The sequence below is a fragment of the Parus major genome, chromosome 20 (genome assembly GCF_001522545.3).
Source record: "Parus major isolate Abel chromosome 20, Parus_major1.1, whole genome shotgun sequence".
Classification (NCBI taxonomy): domain Eukaryota; kingdom Metazoa; phylum Chordata; class Aves; order Passeriformes; family Paridae; genus Parus; species Parus major.
Window position 1 is genome coordinate 7,772,408 of NC_031788.1, and position 22,331 is coordinate 7,794,738.

General features: G+C 43.8%; 2 protein-coding genes and 1 long non-coding RNA gene across 17 annotated transcripts in view; 2 read left to right on the forward strand and 1 right to left on the reverse strand.

The window, feature by feature from the left end:
- Window positions 1-17,483, forward strand: part of RTEL1 (regulator of telomere elongation helicase 1) — a 44,979-nt gene extending 27,496 nt beyond the window's left edge. For 8 of the 14 annotated variants that reach the window (XM_015647147.2, XM_015647154.2, XM_015647152.3 and 5 more), the window contains 10 exons: window positions 272-426; window positions 2,429-2,524; window positions 3,656-3,863; window positions 5,079-5,216; window positions 5,902-6,018; window positions 7,793-8,035; window positions 9,482-9,652; window positions 10,507-10,692; window positions 11,203-11,306; window positions 16,516-17,483. In XM_015647147.2, the coding sequence (XP_015502633.1) occupies window positions 272-426; window positions 2,429-2,524; window positions 3,656-3,863; window positions 5,079-5,216; window positions 5,902-6,018; window positions 7,793-8,035; window positions 9,482-9,652; window positions 10,507-10,692; window positions 11,203-11,306; window positions 16,516-16,587 (1,490 nt within the window). In that variant the 3' untranslated portion in view covers window positions 16,588-17,483. The remainder of the gene's footprint in view (window positions 1-271; window positions 427-2,428; window positions 2,525-3,655; window positions 3,864-5,078; window positions 5,217-5,901; window positions 6,019-7,792; window positions 8,036-9,481; window positions 9,653-10,506; window positions 10,693-11,202; window positions 11,307-16,515) is intronic. The other 6 variants (XM_015647150.3, XM_033519024.1, XM_015647153.2 and 3 more) reach the window with 6 other exon arrangements.
- LOC107213139 lies at window positions 17,418-21,569 on the reverse strand. The gene is made up of 2 exons (XR_002002386.2): window positions 20,869-21,569; window positions 17,418-19,306 (listed from the first exon to the last, which is right to left on the reverse strand). It is a non-coding gene; the product is annotated as an uncharacterized LOC107213139 (long non-coding RNA).
- Window positions 21,570-21,893: 324 nt separating this feature from the next.
- The window catches only part of TNFRSF6B (TNF receptor superfamily member 6b), a 7,149-nt gene continuing 6,711 nt past the window's right edge, over window positions 21,894-22,331 (forward strand). The window contains exon 1 of one of the 2 annotated variants that reach the window (XM_015647198.3): window positions 21,894-21,971. The gene's annotated coding sequence lies outside the window, so the exon portion shown is untranslated. Of the gene's footprint in view, window positions 21,972-22,094; window positions 22,186-22,331 lie in introns of those variants that run through there. The other variant, XM_015647195.3, reaches the window with a different exon arrangement.

Below are 22,331 nucleotides of genomic sequence, written 5' to 3' on the forward strand. Positions count from 1 at the left end.
AATGTCACCCTCACTTAAGGAAAAGTTTGAAAGCAATCTGCCAGGTTGTGGTAACAAATGCTTGAGTAATTTTGGAAGTGATGTATAAAAGCAGTCCTCTTCTTAAATTAAGTAATGCACTTTTGCAAGAGGTGGAAGATTGTATAATTCACCAACACATATTTATGGATTGCTTTGTAAGATGGGGAGCTATCCCTAAATTAAAAAAAAAAAAAATGCAGGAGAGAATGTGGTGTGTTAATTTGTCTCCTGTGTTCTGCTGTGATGGCAGTAAATGGAGATGGAGCACCCAGCCTCTGTGTGGAATATGAACAAGAATTTGTCTCACCCCGAAGAAAATGTGTTGGGCTCTTGGATGCCTTGGAGCGCAGTGAGAAGAGCAGTGAGGATGCAGAGGAGGAAACTGATTTGCCAGGAGAGGAAAAGGTAATGGCAAAATACTTCCTTGTAAGTAAAAATTGCAGGCTCTGAAGCCAAATGGTTTTGGCATCAAGAGAATCAGCTCAACCCTCTTTCAAGAAAAGCTCACTGTAATCAGCACCACTAACTGCAAGCTCTCATAATTAAATTAATCAAAGGCTTTCCTTGGGTGCTTGTTCTGTGCTCTAAGGCTGCTAACCAGGACTCCTGGAGGTTAACCACGCTTTCTGAGGAGCAAGGAGCTCTCAGAGAAAAGAGGTTTGTAAATACACAATTTGTCCTGGGTGGAGTCTGTGTCAGCACTTGGTATGAGACCAGATACTGAATTCAAAAAAGATTGGGAAGGGGTTTATGGATTATAAATTGCATTTTCAGATGAAAATCTCTGATTTGCCCCAGAGAAAGAATGTTGCTGACTTGTGGAATATTTTATCTGAATCAAAAATCCACTATCACATTAAGATCAACAAAGCTGCTTCTGTGCTGTGAATTTTCTTTCCTCTTGGTTTGGTATTTTTGATACTTCAGTGACTGATTGGGCTGTGTTCTTGCTTTCCCAAAAACTCTGTTTGCAGTAGTTGGAGGGGTTGGCTCCCATACCTGCTGGAGTATTTTACTGCTGGCTTGCAGACCCATCCATGGACTAAAGCAATGCCTATTGCAGTGTTCTTAAGTACTTTCTTTAGGGGAACAAAGCCTGAGGCAAAATGTGTAAATGTAGGAGTATCTGGGAAATATCTGGGTAGGCCCAAGGACATGAATGGAAACACATACAAAACAGAGGGAATGTACAAAGGGTAGCAAATATTTAACTTGTGTGCAGCCAAGTGGGAAATGGGCTCTGTTGGGTGGCCATGACAGACACCAAAACCTATTCTTTGGAAAGCCTGGCACATTTCCAGGGACTTGGTAACTCAGCTACAGAATATTCCTAACACAGCTGCAGTGCTTTTGGCAGAGCTCAGCATTTCCTGGAGTCTGGTAACCTGATAGACCCAACAGCTTGGCAGTTGCTCATGTCCACTTCCTGTTTGTGTGTTTGGTTTTGCTGCTTGTCTGAGGCTTGTGGAGAGCTCTGAGGTCACCCTGTGCTGCTCCCAAATTGGTGACCTGGCCCAGCAGTCTGGTGAGTGTAGTCTGAGACAGGCAGTGGCTCTCAGACAGCCAACTTGCACTGAGTCCAGCACTGAGCACTGGATTTGGACTGAGGATGGGGTTGGTGTCATTTCCTGTCTTCACCATCCAGCATAGTGTCTGTGTTATAATTTTTCCTTTTATCAAAGTTAATCTGTACTCTTGTTCCCTAAATAACGAAAGTTTAGCTGTTCTTATTCTGAAAGAATTTGCTTTGTCACATCAAAAATTCACAGTAGAAGTAATAATTTCTCAATCCATTTAAATAATAGTAGTTCCTCATAATCAGATTTCCTTGTGAGTTACACCTCATGAAAACTCCAGCAAGCTTTATTTCTGCTGAATCATGCTTTTCAAGGTGCTGCCTTTACATAGCACAGGACTAAGAAGATGGTTTTGATCATTTTTCTGACTTACTGCATGTATCATAAGTATTTGACTTGCTGCTTATATTCCAATTCTTCATTCCCTTACATACCTTCATGCCCTTACAGCTCCCTTACAGGAGCTGCAGGCAGGAATGTGAAGGGGAGTGTGAAGCACCAGTTACACACAGGTCTGTGTGCACTCTCAGGCTGCCCTGGAGCAGTCTGCTGTGAGTCCAGCTTTGCTTAGTCAGGAATTTGCACCCTCAGGACCAACTTTGTATATAATTTCTTCTGGTTTGGTCTCTGTGAGTTGTCAGTAAATTTCTACACTCTAGAAACAGGTATGTGCCCAGGATCTGTCACAATAATTTAGGTTGACTTGTTTCACTTTCTTGAATGGTGTCACAGACTGGGTTACCAAGTTTTACTGCTAGAAATACTTAAATTAAATGGGCAATAACTCTGAGAAGCACTTTTTGTACCTTACTTTCTTTTCATCTTCACAGGCACATCGTCTATCCACACTTTCCCTTCAGTATGAGAAGAGATTAACAGATGAGCAGAAAGGAGGAAGGAAGAAAATAAAGCTAGTCAGCAATACAGTATGTGTTTCCTTGTGTCTGTGCCACCCCTTTGTAGATTGCTTTAATTTGAATTGGAAATTTCCAGGCAGACAGGTGACTGATGCCAGAACAAGTGTGGTTCTTTGCTCCAAATTGTAAATATTCATCAGTGCACATCTGAAATCTATTTGTCATGCTCTTTCCTAAATCCAGACATCCCAGAACAAATCAAACACAGGTCCAAGTAGGGGTGGTAGGTGAAAAAGAATTGTTTTCTGACACTGTTTGCTTTGTGAATAATTTGACTGGGGTGGTCCCATTCTTTTCATTTAAAATGGGATAGTTTGCTTGGCAGGGACCTACAATGATCAGCAAATCCAGCTGCTCTGGTAGAGCCTCAAATGGTTGAAGTGACCAGTTTGGGGTAAGGGATCACATCCTACTTCCCTGAGGTGGGTCATGTTGTGTGTTAGCTCTACAGCTGTGCATTATTGTTTTGCCCTGTCTCCAAACCCAGTTAACTCATAACACAGCTAATTGCTTAAGTCACAATAAATTCAGGAGAATTCCCTGGGTGATGTGAGTGCCAGTAGTTGTCCAAGGTGCTGTCCTAATTGGATGTTCCCTGTCTGTCACTCTGCCAAGCACCTGGCAAACAAAACTGATGCTGAAGCCGATAGTATCCGAGAGAAGGAAGAGAACAGGTTCACGCAGAAGGTTGTGTTTGCAGTTTGTTGCTATCTGACGTCACGATGAGTCAGCTCAACCCCCAGCTTTGGAATAAATGTCATTTTATTAACCTTCTCCTAAGAATAGAATTGTGCAATGATACTTGGCTGCCTTCTCTAAGAATTTTTCCTGAAGCTGTCTGTTTTGTCAGGGGGGAAGCTGAATAATGTGTGGATTACATGGGTGAGTGCCTTAACTACAGTCTGTTAGGTGAAAACATTTGTGGTTTAGTGGTGATCACGGTGGTGCTGCTGGGTGGGCCATTGGACAGCATGACCTTAGAGGCCTTTCCCAACCTCAGCGATTCTATGATTGCCTTCATTATCCTGTGTGCCATAGGAATCGTAAACATATTGCTTCCACCTGCAAATAACTCCAGGAACTCAAAAAAGTAACTCCTCAAGTGCTGCTTTTTACTGAGGAGCCTTTCCTGCCTTGCAGCAGGAGCAGAGAGCGGAGCAGCTGGAGCCCAAGAAGGCGCGGGCGACGTTTTACATCGCCACGGTGAAGGACACCCTGAGCCAGCAGAACTACGAGCTCTTCTCCAAGGCTCTGCAGCAGTACAAGAAGACAGATGACTTCCACACCATGCTGTCCCAAATGAGCTCCCTCTTCGTAGAGGATGAAAAAAAGCACGTCTTGCTGCGAGGTACATTCAAGGATTTGTATATTTAGTGTATTTGTAAAGTGACTTTTGTCTTTTAAACAGGCTTGGGTACTTCAGAAGTGTTTTAGATATGAAGCTCGATTAGGATGATTCATTACTTTATATCCCCAGAAAACAAAGAATCTCATAAATCTAATTATGTGTTAGGTCACATCTTGACTTGAAGAAAACCATATTCCATGGAAGTTTCTGTTATTTTAAACTTTGTCTAAAAGTACAGTGACCTATTCCTGGTAATTTAGCAGATCTAGAATGTGGTTGTGTGATTTGGAGAGATGCCTTTATAAGGGTTCAGTGCTAAAGTAGTAAAGAAATAGAATATACAGAGAAGTTTTCTGTTAAAATAATTGAGTATAAAACAAAGAGTCTGGGCAAATATGGATAGTTACTGCATTAGTTTGGTTGTTTTATTGCCTTTTCACAACTGTACCGACAGGAACTGAATTTCCACCAAGACTTCTTCTAGTTTAACAGTATTTTCTGAGTAATTTTTCATTTCCCTCTCAGCTTTGGAACAAATGGACTGATTTTTCTGTGACTTTTTCATCACCTGAAATAATAAATGTGTAGTTATGCATCTTCTAAATTGTTTCAGGGAAATTCTAAGGTTAAAGAATGGGAAGCTCAATCACTTGGTTTCCCAATTTGCTGTGATCTACATAAATAAGAAAATATTTGATCATCAAATCAAGGTCTAAATCTAGTTTTGAAAACTGTCAGGCAACTGTAACCTAAAGTTGGTTTGATGTTTAGGGTTCTGGTTGGCCAACATTTTGTGGTAAGTAACATGAGGTGTAAAGTTTACAGTTTATCAGTTATTTAAAGTATCAGCCTAGCAGTTACTTGGATCTCATGGTTTATGGGACACCTCAAGGCCTGTTTCACTGAATTACTTTATATTTACAGTGAAAAAGATGAGTTTTTACCCACTAGTGATAATATGCTCAATGTTTTCATGATAGCTGCCCTTTGTGTCATTTGTAAGTGTGCTTATTATATAAATATTAGATTAAAAAATTTAGATTTAAATTAGATCTAAACTTAAATTAGATTTTAAATTTAGATTTATTTAGTTGCACCTTTTTATCTAACCTTGAAATCCTGCTGCTATAGGTTTTGGTAGCATTTATGGCCTGCTGTGGATTGATTTTTTTTTTCTTTCTTTTTTTCCCCCATTTTCCATCTCTCTGATGCAAGATTTTTACCAGTTTGTTCGACCCCAGCATAAAAAGCAGTTTGATGAAGCGTGCTGCAATCTGACTGGAGTGGGCTGTGGCTACAAACCTGAGCACAGCCTCCCTCGGGAGGAGAGGGAGGTCCTGGCCAGGAGAGGGGGTGAGGAGCTTGGTTCAGTTGTATCATTTGAAGGACAAATGTTCTTGTTCACCCAGTCATAGAGCAGGATGTGTCTGATGTGTAGCAATGCAAGGAAATTCAATTTAAACAACACTGAGCTAAGTCTCTGCTCTCCTCTTGCCTTTCCTTGAGCTGTGCAGATGCCTGAGCAATGGTGACTGCAGAGTTAATAATGATGTCATTTTGTTTTGAAAGAGGATTTTACTGATCTGCTTAAAATATTTAGTTTGGGGAATTAAACAACCTTATGTGTGTCTTCTTTGCTGCCCACATAATGCCACCAGAATTGTGAATAGAGGGTGATTGTGTTCTCACAGAACTTGTGAAATCTGTGAAATCCTGGAGCAGTAAAGTTCTGAAAAAGTGGGATGTTAGCTCATCATCAGAGAAATAAATCTGTGTGGAATCTCAGACTGGTTTGGGTTGAAAGGGACCTTAAAACTCATCCAGTTCCAACCCCCTGCCATGGGCAGGGACACCTTCCATTGTCCCAGGCTGCTCCAAGCCATGTCCAACCTGGCCTTGGACACTTCCAGGGATGGGGTGGCCACAGCTTCCCTGGGTTGCTCAGGTGTTTTCAGCATAGGATGGCATACTTTGAAATGCTTTATCCATGCTCATTTTTCCCTAAATTCACTGTTAATGGACTGGTTTCATTTAACAGAAGAAAAGCAGAGCCAGCAGAAAAGTACATTCTCCAAGGCCTCGTGTGCTCAGCTGAACCCTGGGCTCCACCTGAACCAAGGAGGATCCCACTTGGCAACAGGACTGAACAGTGCAGGTACCCTCCATGTTCAGTAAAAACCCAGTCTACTGTTTTATTTCATCACTGACTGGAAGTTCTCCTGGGCCAAACCAATGTTCTTTATGCTCACCTAGCACAGTGGCTCACTCTGTAGATGGGAGGGATGGTAATTCAGAATCTTCAGCAAGGATTGTGCAAAACGAAACACAAAAGTCAATAAATTAAATCAAGGTGGATGTGGAAGAAACCAGCTGAAGCCAGACATTTATTCTAGAGACTGAGCTGGGAAAAGTGAGTGTTTGAGCACAGGTCTGCTGGGCTTCCTGTTTGTCCAGAGTCTATGAAAGGGAGCCAGTTAAGGAGTGTGAGTTAAGATTACGTCAGTGTGAATTCAGGTGTGAAGAAACTTTCATTTTGTTCTTGATCTAATGTGTACACTCCCTCTGTGGACAGCCTTTTTTTTCTGCAGAAACAAAGAATAGTAAACGTAATCTCTGTGTGCATCCCTCTAATCTTACTTTGTTCAGTATTTATCTTCAAACTCATGGGCTCATTTATTATTTAATTATGGGTTTTCCAGAGAACAGCTGGGAATTTTTTGTGTTTCTCACAAGGAAATGAGTAGGATCATTGGGCAGCTTAGAAATCTTTCTTTAGAGGACAAAGAATAGTCAGATACTAATCCTTTATTTAAAAAAAACAAGCCAGTTTCCTGGAAGGCTTTAAATGCTTTTCATGTGTGAAGCCATATTGTTTCTTTTGATTTGTTTTCCCGTTTTCTTTTGTATTTTGAGAATAGTTGAACAAAGCAGAATCTTTAGTGATTATCTTGTCCTGAAACCATTAGAATGGCTTCACAGAAAGTTGTTTCCACTAAAAGTAATTGAGAAAATAATAGGAGTAAATGGATGTGTTATTTCTGTGCCTCACTCCTTAAGAAGAGAATACTTCTGTGAAAATATTAGAAAGCTCTAGGATATGCAATAAATACTGGTTATAAAATTCACACTCAAGTTTTCTCCCTTCCAGCAAATTGAATGAAGCCTATGTTTCAAAACCTAATTATCTTTATCATACAATAAAGGATTTATAAAGATCCAGATACCAAAAGATATGGCAGGTTAATTTAAATCAGTTTCTTACCATATCCTTCGCCCATATTTACGTGCCTGTGATATGCAAACCAGAACCTTTTTCTCTAAAACATACCAGAAATCAGAGAATTGTATTGTAAATAAAGTTCACTTGGCATTTAGGAGGCTGTTCCAAGCTGCTCCTACCTTTTGCAGACCTCCTACATTGCTCTTGTGCTCTTTTGAGTGTTGTTTCGAGTTAAATGGTATTTTTGGACATTGTTTTCCTGTTGGGAAAAACCTACCCCACCCCGTGCCTGCCCTTATTGTTAAGGGGTGAGAAATCTGCACTTTAAAATTGCCCATTTCAGGCCAGCAGAGTTGGTTAACTCATCTGTTTAAGATGTTTTTACTCCTTCAGTGGATCACAAAACCTGATTTACTCCTGACCTCCATGCCCCTTTTCCTCATTCCCTAGTGACCTTCTGACACACTTCTCCATTTAAAATGACCCAGGAACTGCAGAAGATGCTAAAAGAATAATTTTGCTCCGTTGCTGTTTCCAGGAGCAGGTCTGGCCATGCCACAGGGAGGTGCATGGCTGGGCAGTGGGGTTGGCTTCACCACTTCAAAGTGGTTCATGAATTCCCTTCAAATGGCATGAGAAATGGATATGATGGAGTGACCTCTTTGTCTCTGTTCCTCAAGCCCTGCTCACACAATTCTGTCTCTCTCAGGGCAGAATGCCAGTACAGCTCCAAGGAAAGAGGCTGAAAAGGCTCCAGGCTGCAGGAGAGAGCATCACCAGGCCCTCAGGGCTGCCTATCTCAGTGATGTGCAGAGGGCTTTGGACAAAAGCAGCTACAGCCAGTTCTACGAGGCTCTGGTGGCTTACAAGAAGACGGATAATTACGATGCGATGGTGTCGGTGATAGCAGCCCTCACCACAGAGAGGCCACAGGACTTTCATCTCCTAGAAAGTAAGGGTGTTTTTTTTTTTAAAAATCACCCTTGTTTATTTGAAAGGAAATTGTGGGTGCTGTGATCTTATGTGAGGTCTCACCTTTTGGTTTAGCTGCCCAGATCAATGGAGTGGCAGGAATAATGTGTTCAATGAATGACATTGAGAGAGCAAAAAATGTCAAGTTATAAAATATTATCTCTGTTCAGGTAGAAATTATCCATTAAAAACATTACACAAGAGCTCAGTAACTCCAGTCCTAACCTTCACCCCAGCTAACTTCAGTCAGATGCTTCCATGACTGTTTTTTCTCCTCAATTACTACAACTGCTCTTTAGAAAGGGCAGTGCTGACGATTGAACTAACCCAATTTTATTCCCATGACCAATGATTGCTATACTGGTGCTAAGTTCTTAGATCACTTCCAGGTTTCAGGATAAGCAGTCAGGCTTTTGATTTACTATTCTTCTTCAGAGCTTCAGCTGAAAATATTTCTGGAACTGTGTCATCATTTATTTTCTCAGAAGTGGTTTGTTTTGCTTTATTTTCTTTTCGTGGGTATAACAATGGAAGGATTTAGGGAGCTACAGGTTTTTAAAATTTGAAATTGGACTTCATTGTTTAAAAGAGGAAGAAGAGGCATTATATGCTGATCCTGATTGCCTCAATGGTGGTATCTTGTGTGATGTGACTTCTCAGTTCCACCTTCTCCCATGTCTCTGGGGTAACTCCTCTGCTGGAAATTACGCATTCGGCGTGTGCTGGGAAATGCTGGTGAAATTTAGTTTGTTATCTTCAGCAGATAACAGTAAATATTCCACTGGCCTTGAATAGATACCATAGTCTGCAAATTGTGAGACAATACCCTTTTTCTGTTGTGTTAACTGGTTAGATTAGTCTTGGCAAAGTGAAAAATGGGAGGAAAATGAGCTGAGTGACACTGTAAGTCATAACCTCCCACTGAGCACTCTTTCACAGTCACTGTCTCTACTCAGCAAATGTTTTGACCTCAGAGGACTTCGTGGTAGAATTGTCTGTGCTTGGCAGTAAGTCATAATTGGGTTTTTTCAGTTGTGTGTGTGTGCTGTGAATCCTTGGTGACCAAACAGTAACGAGAAATTTCCTTCCTGAGAGTCTCTCTGGATCCTGTGTGTATACCTGATGTTTTCAGATCACTCATCAGGTGAAGTGCTGGGGCAGGTGTTCAGTCTCAGCTGCAGAGAGTAGAAGAATTTCAAGATAAATGGAGAGTATTTTCAGTACTAAATACTCATCTGCCTTCTGGCAAGGAAAACCCCATAATTATAAAAGTCACAAAAGCTGACTTTAGTGAAGCTGAGGGTACTCTGAGGAATCTGACTGATACTATTCAGCTTCCAAAGAATTTCTCCCCTCCAAAGCAAGGAGTCTTCCATGGTCAGTCATTGATTTTCCTGGGCATTTGACTGTATTTTCTTTTGGCCAGGGTTTTACATGTTCGTGCGTCCTCACCACAAAGAGCAGTTCAGAGAGCTGTGTAAGGATTTGACTGGAATGGTCTGTGGTGATGGAGAGAAGCATCTGCAACAGTTGGAGCAAAGTGAGGGGAAAGCCCAGAGCTTGGAGAGATGCACAAAAGGAATCAGCCACGTAGAAGGTAGGGAATGAACAGTTGTCAGAAGTTTAGAATCTTATTTATTATTATGATGAGTGGGACTCAACAGTCTTAGAATCACAGACTGGTTTGAGCTGGAAGAGACATTAAAGCTCATCCAGTTCCATCCCCTGCCATGGGCAGGGACACTTTCCACCATCCCAGGTTGCTCCAAGCCCTGTTCACCCTGGCCTTGGACACTTCCAGGGATGGGCCAGCCACAGCTTCCCTGGGAAACCTGTGCCAGGGCCTCACCACCCTCACAGGGGAGAATTTCTCCCTAATCTCTAATCTAAACCTGCTCTCCTTTAGTTTAAGGCCATTTGCCCTTGTTCTATCACTCCCCACCCCTGTGAAAAGTCCCTCCCCTGGGCTAGGGCCTCCCTGCCTGAGGCCTGTCAAGGAGAATCAAAGCCATTGGTTATCTTTACATTAGGTTAAAAAAAAACACAAACAGGAGTAAGATAAAAGGTAACATGAGATGGGGAAGTACAAGGAAGTAAGGAAGAAATTAGTTCTAGTTCTGCCATGTTTAAACTGAATGGTGAAGTGCATTAAGGGTGAAGGCAGAATTTTTACATGGGATGGGAGCAGGAGTGGATCAAGACCCATTCTGTAGGAAGAATTTCTGTAGAACTATTTCAATATGAAGGGTCTCTTTCAGTAATAATAATGTGTTAGTATCTACCAAAAGCATCTGTTGCCAAGCAGTATGGCATAAAACCTATCTCTTTAAATTAGTCTTTCACCTTATACAATGACAACTGAGTGAATTTACTGTTGGCTGTGTTTTGCAGAGTCTGTGTTTGTTCTGCATGGTACAGGTTTATACACTGGTTTTCTATTTTTCTCCCCAGGCACAGCCCCTTCTAAGAGTAGGGCACCAGAAAAAATTCAGAGTAAGATTTCCTCCTTCTGCTTTAGCCAGAAAAGTGAACTTGAGTTGCCAAGGACTGAAGCATCCAAAGAAACCAATAATGTGAGAGCACCCACAGACTCTGGAGTTGTGCCCATCTTTCCCCTAGAGATGGAACCAGAGCATGGTAGGTACAGGGGAGGTTTGGGATGTAATTTTCTAATACTTGGGAATAAAGATAAATTACAGAAATGAGACTGAGACTGATGGTGTCTGAAACTGCTGGTTCCTGCCTGTATTTGCTCAAGTGCAGTGTGGTTGGTGTGGTTTGCTGAGTAGAATCTGTACTTTCTGTACCTCATGTGCATGTGCTCTCAAAGTGCTGCATTGTCTTCATCACAATGCTGTAGTAGTTTCCTGAGAACTTTAGGGATTTTTTTCTTGATGACTTCCTTGTAAAGGAAGGATGTAACCCGAGTTCCTACTGGAATCTGAAGCACCAAGAGACTGTGAGGTGACTTGAAAGAAATAATGTGGCAGGACACTGTTGAGGTAGTTCATTACACTCATTCTCATTGTTTTCTGGACTGCACTGGAAGTGTGGATACATGAGAATTTCACAGGTGATTGGAGGAATTTAGTCATTTCCTCCCTCTCTTTCTCTCTTCCCCTCTCCATACCCTCCCCTCTGTTCTAGGAAGATTCCACTGCTCTAACTGCAAATCCGAGGATGATGTGCCTTTTAAATGCCCATTATGTGACTTCACTTGCTGCAAAACGTGCTGGATGCAGTTCTTAAAGGTTCTCCTGTTTATTGGTTTGGTTTTTTTTCCAAAACTGCTGGGGAATTTCAGGAGAATGATGTGAACAAGCCTGGAATCAAAATTCTTGTGTTTCCAAAAAGAACGCCCAAATGCCAATGGAAGATTTACCACTTGATCCATTGTTTCCCATGGTTTGCAATATGACTGGAGGCAGATCTCTGCCCTAAGCTGGGATTTTACACCTTTGTATCTTTCTGAGCTGCCTCCACGTGTTTTCTGGTCTAAAACTACATAAGCAACAAGCTGTGGTGTCAACTTGAAAAACCGTGTTGTTTTTTCAATATTTTAATCTGTATTTTAATTTTTTTTGCTTTCTCAGTTTCATAATTTTCCCCATCAAAATCCTACTGTAAAGCTCTGTCACAAGAACAAGTCAAACAAAGAACAGGCTGCCCAGGGAAGTGGTTGAGTCACCATTCCTGGATGGATTTATGATGTGTAGATGTGGCACTTAAGGGCATAGTTGAGAGGTGGACTTGGCACTGCTGGGTCAACCATTAGACTCTGTGACCTTTAGGGTCTTTCCCAACCAAATGATTCTGTGAATCTGTGATTCTGAGTTCCTGCTCAAAGATCTCCTCTGTCATCCTGTCTGTTGGTTTTCCCAGCTGAGTAAATTAGTGGCTGAAATTCTTCAGGTAAGAGGATGTAGCTGGTCCCAGGGTGCCTGTATTTAGGAGCATCATACCCAACATTTGATTCAGCAGCCAGGTGTTAAAAGACTTTCAAAACCAGAATAATGCAAGAGTTGAGGGATTTCTAAACACTGATATGTGATGAGAAGGCTGCTGATCAATGGAGCTCAGGAATATCCCAAAACAGTACAGAAGGAAAAGAAACTTCTTCAGCTTGTCAATCTGTAAGCAGGTACAAAATAGTGGGTTATTCCAAGTTCCAAGGGAAAGATCTTTTTCTCAGGAAGAAGACACTGAATTGTCAGCTAAGCATAGAAAACATTGGACAGACATCCAAACAAAATATAATAGCCAAGACAAAGTTGGTCCAAGAGGAATGTAGAATAAGGATAGGATCAGGGTGGTTTGGGTTGAAAGGGACCTTAGAGCTCATCTCATTCCAACCCCCTGCCATGGGCAGGGACACCTTCCACTATCCCAGACTGCTCCAAGCCCTGTCCAGCCTGGCCTTGGACACTTCCAGGGATCCAGGGGCAGCCACAGCTTCTCTGGAGAACCTGTGCCAGAGCCTCACCATCTTCACAGGGAAGAACTTTCCAATATCCCATATCTGCTCTCCATTAAGGCTGTTCCCCCTTGTCCTGTCACTCCAGGCCCTTGTCCAAAGCTCCTTCCAGCCTGGCTCCAGAGCAGAGCTGCTTCAGCCCTATGATTAACCCAATAGTGTCCTCTGATTCATTCCATAATGTCCAGACTGATGTCTCAGACACATCTCCTGGAATTCAGAATAGCTGTTCAACTAAACTTCCTTCTCAGTCTGTTCTGTTGTATTTCTTTAAAAATGTCAAAAACACTGGATTATAAAGAACATACATAAGAAAGTCAAAGAAAGGCATCTCATGTTTGCTGCAGATGGGACAGTCAAATTACCTGTGGAATATGTAATTTTTGTGCTGAAGTGTAAAGGGGATAAAAATCAGACAGGCAGCATCCTCCACTGCAGAAAGGGCTCCAGCAAAGTCACAACAAGAATTTTACAAGCATGTGTTCATAATCTTTGCCATTTGAGACTTGAGTTGATTAAGGACTGAATGAGGTCCCTGGGGAGTTTTTTTTTTGGTTAGGCAAGAATTTCAGCATTCCACAGTATGGTTATGTTATCTCAGCCAATAAATACTGACCTTACAAAGGGGGAAAAATTCTCTCCTTTTACCAGTAAGATGAAACTTGTTATTTCATCAGTTGAAGAATCCACAAAATTAGAGATGTTGTATATTGAGCAATTGTACTGCCCTGTTCTGGTTTTTGTCTTGAAATTGGTCATTTTATGGTCTGGGTTTCTTCTTAATCCTCAAGTTAATGTGTGTTTTCATAGCTCATAGATAATGAACTTGGTCAGCCTAATTTTTTTATTAATTTTTTATTAAACCTTTACCTAATTGCACATTTTTCAGACCAGAGATTAAAATAGTCTGACCTGCCAGACTAGATTGTGTTTCAGGTTCAGGTACTTAAGAGTGTCCAGAGGAGGGGAAGGGCTGGATGCTGCTGGGAGGGGTGGCTGAGGACTCTGGGTTTGTCTGGTCCAGAGAAAGGAGCCTGAGGGGTGAGCTAGTGGATCTTTGCAGCTTCCTGAGGAGGGGACACAGGGAGGGGCTGAGCTCTTCTCCCTGGATTTAATGTCAGGATTCATGGGAGCTGTCCAAAGCTTTTATCAGTGAGGTTCAGACTGGATATTAGGAGACATTTCTATACCAAGAGAGTGGTCAAACACTGGAAGAGGCTTCCTAGAGAGGCCCTAATGCTCTTTAATATTACAATGCTATGCACTTGGATTATATAGGATCACTGTCTCTTCCACTTGGAAGTGTTCTTTCTCTTCTATTTAAAACCATGCAAACCATGTTTGAGGAAATGAGTCATTTGATTTCTAATGATTTCTATATTTTTTACTTACCTGAATAATCTTACTTATGCCAGACATACCTGTGTAGTGATTAATGTTCTTGCTGTACAGGAGTGTTAAGTGGCTCATGATGTGATTCAGGTGTTGCTTGGTTAAAGAAAACAATACAGACTCATAGAATCATTAGTGTTGGGAGACACCTTACAGACCATCAACCCAGCAGCACCACTGAGGTGCCACAGCCACATGTTTTTTGAGCACTCCCAGGGTTGGTGACTCCACCACTTCCCTGGGCAGCCTGTTCCAGTGCTTTACTACCTTTTCCATAGAGAAATTCCTCCCATTGTCCACACTTCCCCTATCCCCTTGTAGTTGAGGATATGACTTGGGCTGATGCAGAGAGGCTTCTCCAGTGATGAGGCAGAGCTGTGCTGGTCATGCAGCTGGGAGGGAAGCACAGGATTACAAACAGGAAGATTATCCTGTGTTTCTCTGAAACCAACCCCAGAGAAGCCGTGTCCCACCACATCCATCCCTGTTCCCACTCATGCCTGGGGAGGTTGGACTGTCAGCCCTGTCCATGTGTTTGCCATAGGGGCAGCTGCACCAGCAGGAAATGAGCAACCATGTCCGAGCTCTGAACTCTCATCAGATGGGGTTGGGCTTTGTCACCTCTGACAGGGCTGCATTTAAAACTCCTGTTTTTCTTTCCTAATAATTTACTCACTGTTTTTTCAGCTCAAAAGCCCTTTGGTGCATATTGTCCCACCAAGGAAGTGACTCAGAGTGTCACTCACAGCGAGGAGTTTGCAAATCAAAATCTTGTTCTATTTGTTATTTTAGCAAAAGAGTGGTGGGGAGAGGTGGTGAATAATTTTGGAAGCTTGTAGAAGCTTTTGGAGGAGCAGAGCAGACAGAATTCCCTGCAGGTAGAGGGGGATTAGGGGATTTGTGCTGGAGCATGTTGGGTGATTCAGTGTGTTAGGGGAAGCCTTGCAGAGACTGGATCAGAATATGCTGCTTTGGGGTGTGGTTTTCTCTCCAGAGGTTCTGTTGCTGCTTCCCAGTGTTTAAATGCATTGTTTATTCATGCAGGTCTTCCAGGAAGACTAAGTTATTCTCACTTGGACTATCTGTAATATGGGCAAATAGTTGAAGATTTCATAATTAAATTTTAAAGTTAAAATTGCCTTTGGCAAAGCACTGGCTGTTGGGAGATAAAGTGAATTTTCCTCTCTCCTTCTGTTTATGATACTTCAGTTAATGTCTGATATCAAAGTCCTACTGCCTGAGCCTACTTTGCAGTCTGCATCTTTTCTTGCAATGGCTCCCCACTGCCAGAAGTTAGATGGGATATTGGGAAGGAATTCTTCCCTGTGAGGGTGGGGAGGCCCTGGCACAGGGTGCCCAGAGAAGCTGTGGCTGCCTGAGAGTGTCCAAGGCCAGGTTGGACAGGGCTTTGAGCAGCCTGGGGTGGTGGAAGGTGTCCCTGCCTGTGGCAGGGGTTTGGAACAAGATGAGTTTTAATGTCCCTTCCAGCCCAAACCAGTCTGTGATTCTAATGATGAACTCCCACATTGCAGGGGACGCTGTGCAGTGCCACTGATGTAGCTGACCATCTTTTTAGGTCTCCTGAGCTGGCAATCTTCTCCCAAAGATTATTAAAAAATAAATAAAAAAATTTGAAATAAACAGTGCAGTTCAGTTTTACCAGTAATTTGCAAGCTATGAGAAGAACAGTTGGGAATCATCTGCAAGTCAAATGACTTTAAAATTGATGATTAATGAAGCAGCAAACTGAAACCTGAGTGAAGAAATGGTGCCTCAAGTGCTTTCATGTCTTGTGCTGGTAACAAGAAAGATGTGGGATGCTATATTTAAATGTACTTGGTTTCCCTACAAAACCCCACGTGTGTCATCCATGTCCGGGTATGCTCGGAGACATTTCCTTGTCATCTGTGCAAGAGGAAGCAGGAATTCAGGGAACTCATCAGCCACTTGACAGGATTTTACTCACAAGTGCAGCTGTACTTCCTCTTGCAGCTCTGCATCTCCTCATTCCTGTATTTCAGTCCTCCAGATGTGTCATAGCTGGGCCAGGTGCTGTAAAATCTGGTGCCACTTTGCATGGTGCCACAAAGCCTCCTCTCCTTCTTATTGCACCAAAGAAATAATGGGCTGTGAGGTAACAGTGAGATTGCAAACAGCAAATACTGGCTCAGGGACATGGCTGCTGTGGCTTGTAGTTCACACTGGACAAAGTGTGGTAGAGATGTTTAATATCAGAGATTTCACAGACTGGTTTGGGTTGGAAGGGACGTTGGAGCTCATCCAGTTCCACCCCCTGCCATGAACAGGGACACCTTCCACTATCCCAGGTTGCTCCAAGCCCCATCCAGCCTGGCCTTGAACACCTCCAGGGCTGGGGCAGCCACAGCTTCTCTGGGCAATCTGTGCCAGGACCTCTCAGCACTCTCTGACTAAAGAATTTCTTCCTAAAATTTAATTTAACTCTTCCCTATTTCAGTTTAAAACCATTGCCCCTTATCCTGTCCCTATTTGCCCACATGAAAACTCCCTCTCTTTATGGCATTTCCTCTACAATAAATACATTCTCCCTGTGTTTTTTTCATTGATTTCTACAGGTGAGGAAATGCCCCAAGTGCTGCAGTGATGTGAAGAGGAAGCGATTAATCCAAGTTTTCTTCTGGTCCTGATCCCACACGCAGAAAGGGCACTGCAGGAAGCAGAAGGCAGTGGCTGTGCTCTGGCTCTTGCTGAGCAGGAGCAGGATGGAGGTTCCTTTGAATCCCTGTGATCCTTGTCTCTGGATTATGAGCTGAGCACCAGCACAGATTGTGCTGACAAAGGTGATCAAGTCTGAAAAGTCTCACTGCAGGAGACAAAACAGAATATTGCCCTCTGTTAGAACTAAGAAGGTTTAGTTTTTTACTTATTTTATCCTCTGAATTCTCCTGTGGCCACTCTTAGGCTGAAGTTTTATATCCTGGAGGCAGCTGTCATTTGTGAGTCCTGCAGGTAATACCAGATCATGGAAGAACCCCAGGAATTATCCTACAATGGAACTGAGCTGGCTAAGGAGGCCAGACTACCCATCCCTACCCCACTGGTGTTCCTGGAAGAGGTGATTCACATTCCCTCTTTGGGGTTTGGCAGCAGCCACTGTCTCCAAGAGCAGAAGATGCCGAAATGATGATTTTTTACAGGCAAATTTCACTGGTGGGGGGTGAGCAGAAGCTCCCTCTCATCTGCTGTGCACCCCAAAGCCTGATTCCAACATGCTTCTAAGGGGGCTTCACTTAGTGCTGGTATTTCCATGTGCCTGTGTTATCTGATTATTTTTCCCAGAAGAAGAAGGAACTAAATTATTTGAAACCTTTAATCAAGTTTGATGGGTTAAAAATAAATTCCTTAATACTTCCACTCTCTGTGAGTAGTGGGTATAAGTGGTTAATATAAAAAATTGTATCTATTTTATATCTTCTGTAGCTGCTGTAAATTAGACTATAACACCATTTTGTCTACATTTTATTTGATTTTAATAAGAAAAAAATAAAAAGAAAAAAATAAACAGATAAAAAAATATTGGCTATTGAGTCCTAATGGCCCTGGTAGGAGCAAGTGGAAAGTTTGTGCCCTGTGGCTGATTTTTCATTTCAATGGAATTTCAAAATTTTATTTTAATAAACTTTTATTCTTAATAAAATTGAAAAATGAGCTGCATTTTAAAGTTTCCTGTTTCTTCTGGATGTAGAACTCAAACCCAGTGTCACTTCAAATCTAAGAGTTGCTGACAGAGAAATGGGAACTTTTGTACTTCATCAACAATTAAAATAACAAAGCCTTAGACAGGAATTGAGGTAGTTCTGGACTATCATATATTGTGTCATGTTTAAGTTTGTGGATGAATATTACCTTCTAGCCACATCTCCAGTGCAGCAAAACAAGAATAAATCAAGCAGATATAGTCCTGGACATTTCAAATATAAGTGGGGGAAATGACAGGAAAATGTTATGTAAATGCAGGTTTGTTGTAAAAATTAACATAAAAAATATTTGGAGTGAGGCTGGAAGCAGTGAACAATAAAATGTCATTTTTTGGTGAGTAGTTCAGTGTCTCATCTCCTGAAGAGGTCTCCCAGGACAGCTGCAGCTGACTGCTCGTGCCACTGGAGGGAAGCCACAGCACAGCCATGAGTGTCTTCAGGGGCGGTGACACCACAGCTCTGCTCGGTTTTGCTGATGGAAATGATCTGCTGTGGGCTGCTAAAATGCTGTCACATCCAGCAAGACAGAAGGAAATACTTGAAAAGATTTGTGGGGTTGAATCGCCCCACATGCTTGGAAAGGGGTTGGCTGGGATAAATACGATGATGCTGTTTTTCCCCCTCAGCCAGATCAGTTTTAAAGCTGTGCTTTTTTCCTGGAGTTTTAGTCTGAAAACTCTTCCAACTTGGGGATGCTCTGTTCTGAGACAGGGCAGAGAAACAAGGCCAAGGAGATCTCGGTGCCTTCAAGAGATTCCCAGAATGGTTGGGGTTGGAAGAGACCTCTGGAGATCACCCAGTCCAACCCCCCTGCTAAGGCAGGGTCACCTGGGGCAGGGAACATGGGAATGCTCCCAGGTGGCCTTGGAATGTCCAGAGAAGGAGACTCCACACCCTCCCTGGGCAGCTGTTCCAGAGTTTCCATTGAAAACTCTTCCCCATGCTGTGGTGAAACATCTTGAGTTTTTGTTTATGGCTGTTGCTCCTTGTCCTGTTGCTGAACACTACAAAAAGAGTCTGAAACCCCTTGGAGACATTTATGTGCATTGATGAGATCCCCTCTCAGCCTTCTCTGGACGAACCAGCCTCAGCTCCCGCAGTGTCTCCTCATCAGAGATGCTCCAGGCCCTTCATCATCTCTGTGGCCTCTGCTGGATCCCCTCCTGTAGCTCCTTGTCTGTCTTGTACTGAGGGGAAAACTTGCTGAGGGTACTTTCTATCCCTTCATCCAGGACTTTCTATCCCTTCATCCAGGACTTTCTATCCCTTTGTCCAGGGAACTCCTCTTCATCTCTTACTCTTCAGCAGAGGGATCATCTTGCTGAAGAGGTTTAGTCACTGCCCTTCACTGGCTGAACCCACCCAGACAAGCTCTGAAGTGTCCCAGCAGCAGATCTGCCAGTGCAGATAGGTTTGGTTTGGGGTGGCTCTGGTGCTGATTTCTGCTGCAGTGGGAATTGCACTGCAGTGGATCTGGGAATCGATCCCTGCTGTCGGTGGCTGGGGCAGGGTGGATGGATGCTAGCGGCTGCTGGAGATGGGAGAACTGGATGAGCTTTGGGTCCCTCTCAACCAAACCATTCTGTGATCCTGTGATACCTTGAAGAAGAGGGTCCCCAGCAGTCAGGACTGTTCTGTCATCTGGAAACTTGTTGAATTTACAATAAGGAAAGACAGGGACGGTTAATTAATTATAAAGAACAGAAAATGAAAAGACTGTTTCAGAAAAATCTGTATTGCTTTAGGTGCTTAGAGGAACTGATGCAAATTACTGAATGCTTGGGGGGACAAAAGCCCATCCTGGACACTCCTTGCTGATTTTCAGAAGCAAATGACGCATGGCTTACAGATCATGAAGGAAGTAATACTAATTTTTTGATTGCCCCTGCCTTGCAGTGCTATGACTAGACCTGGAACATTGTCTGAAATTTTAGTGGTGTGTCATTGAACAAACCTTTCCTGCTGGTTTTTTTCCCCCCCAGAAAAAACCTGAAAGGACTCACAGAAGAGACTGAAAACAGCAAGCAAAGCAAAATGTTTAATCAGGAAAGAGATGAGCCCTGTCTTTGACTGGCAAAGTGATTACTGATGGGAAGAGAGGGATTTCTTTGCTTTACAGAATTTTCTATGAATATAATAAGAAACCTTATTTTGCAAGAGTGGTTTCGGAAGGTGGTGCTGCTGTACACCCTGGAGAGTGAAACTATGCCCTGTATGGGGAAGTGAAGTCATAGCCATGGTAATATGATGCTGAATTCCTTTCTTGTTTTACCTCTGGTCAGAATCAGTAGTGACTGGTGTTGTTGCTTTCTGGTAATCAGGCAGTGACCCATAAACCCATTCTGGGAGGTTTGTGGGACCAACAAAAGAACAGACTTTTCTGTTAATTAAGATTAATCAAAGGTCATTATTCCACCAGACTCTTTGTAGTCTGGGGAAGCCCCTTCTGTCCCATTAACGTGGTGTTTCACTCTCTAGGAGCATCCATCTGACACATTTTTGTCATTATCAAATTCACAACAAAAATAATTGTTGGTGAGGCATCGCAGTGCTGCGGACAGGAGTTTCCCAGCACGCTGTGTCCATCCCAGCAGGGGCATGGCTGGGACACAGGGGCTGCCAGCAGGTGCCTTTCAGGATGTAACCACCTGCTATTGTTTCATACACCTCGTGGGCTCCATGTGAAATCCAGGGATGGAAAACTGAAATTGTGTTTCTGCCTGTGGAGAAGGAAATGCTCTGCGGCTCCTGGATGGTGAAACCTCAGGCAGAGGGATCCCACTGAAACTCTCCAGCTGGGTGAGCCCAGAGCAGGGCTTTCTCCTGGGTCTGGTCCAGTGGTGAGTTTCACCCAAAAAATGTAAAGGGGCTGCGCCTCAGTGCCAGGGCAGGGGTGGGAGATTAGCTGATTAATTACTGAGCTGATGCACACTGACGAAGCAAAATCCTGGCAGTCCTTTGCTCAGGGATTATGTCAAAATGTGTTACAAATCATCAGGATTACTTTGGACAGCTACAGAGGAAAAAAGATAAACAAGCAGTATATGGAAAACCACTTTAGAGTGGCCTGTGAAAATCAGCCCATCACCTCTTCTGTGTAAAGTGCAAATAAACACAGCCCAGGCCCTGCCGTAGTACTGACCCCTCTTGGCTCCTGCTGGAGCCAGAGGATTTTCTTTAACCAAAATGGGTGGAAACTTACTAAGTGACCTTACTGGAAGGAGCTTTGGATTCCTCCTGACCATTGGTGTTTCCTTCTCCTTCTGGGTAGTGGAGAACTGGGTTTGATTTTCTTGATGGATGGTGTGTTTAGCTTTTGTAGGTCTGATCTTTAAGAGTGTTCAGAATAAAGTCCATGAGATTCTCCATCAGCAGCCCCAGCAGCTGAGAGCTGGAGGGAAGAGACAGAAGGCAGATGCAGAATTGTTAATTCTCTGTAGTGATCTGCAAGAGCTGGCTGCTGACTCCTGAGGAGAAAAACCTCCACATCCTCTCAGATCCTCACTGTGGTTCCCTCATCCTGGCAGAGACTTGCACTTGCTTTTTGAGCCCTTGCTCTGGTTTTGACTATTCACCAGTGCCTGTTCAGAGGGAATCTGGTGAGGCAGAGCAGGACAAAGTGCAGGAGTCCCGTGTCTGGCACTGGAACACACACACTCTGCCAAGGCTGGACCTGCAAGGCTGAGTTCAGTTTTCATTTCAATCCTTGGGGTCCAAGACTTACAGAACTGTCACCTGTAAGGGATTTAAGCCTCCTCAGCTGCTGGATGTTGTGCCTGTGTGTTACAGCTGGGGTTGGTGTCATCCTCGGTGCTCCGGAAAGGAGAGGGCTGGAGCTCGGGGCCGGCTTTAGCAGTGCAGTGCCCAAGCCCTGGCGATCGGGGCTGTTTTGGCAGGCTCAGTGCCCTCGGAGGGTGCGGGAGGGGATGAAGGCTCCGGGCAGAGCCCGAGGGATGCTTCCCACAGCGCCGGTCCCACTCCCCGCAAGCACAGCCAGAATCGGCCCCTCGGGGCTGCCTTTGACGGGGTAAACTGTGTCCTCACAGCGAGAGGTGACTGCTGCGACTGGGGAGTTACTTGGCGTTTACAGCTGGGGAACAGAACGTTCGCAGGGGGAATTTCCCTGCCTTTCCCCTTGCCAGAAAACAATTCCTCACCAAAACAATTCTTCACCAAACCCCTGTAAAACAGCTTTGAAAAATAAATGCGAATCCCACTCGTCTCCTTCTTGCACACAGCTGAACGAACTTCATTGCTCTGAAAGCTTCACTTTTAGAGGCGAATGCAGAAACGAGAGCGAAAGCAGCACTCGGGTGAGGGAGGGAGCCGGGACGCGAAGGCGGAGCCGGTGCAGCAGCAGAGGGGGATCGGGAAGGGCTCGGGGGCCGGCATGGAGTCGAGGGGGCCGGGATGGAGCACCGATGTCACCTCCCTTTGCCCAAGAGGGGTCTTTCCCAAGGGCCGGTCTATAAAGGCGCTGCCGGCCGCGGGGAGCGGTGCGGAGCGGAGGTGCGAGGCGGAGACGCGGTGAGCGGAGCCGGTCCCGGAGGATGGAATGGGCATGGGAGGGAAGGAGAGGAAAGGGAGACCTTGGCTGCTTCCCCACCAGCTCCTGCTCCCTCTCGGCTGCGGTGGGCTGGGGGTGACTTTCCTCCCCCCCCCACTCCCCCCCC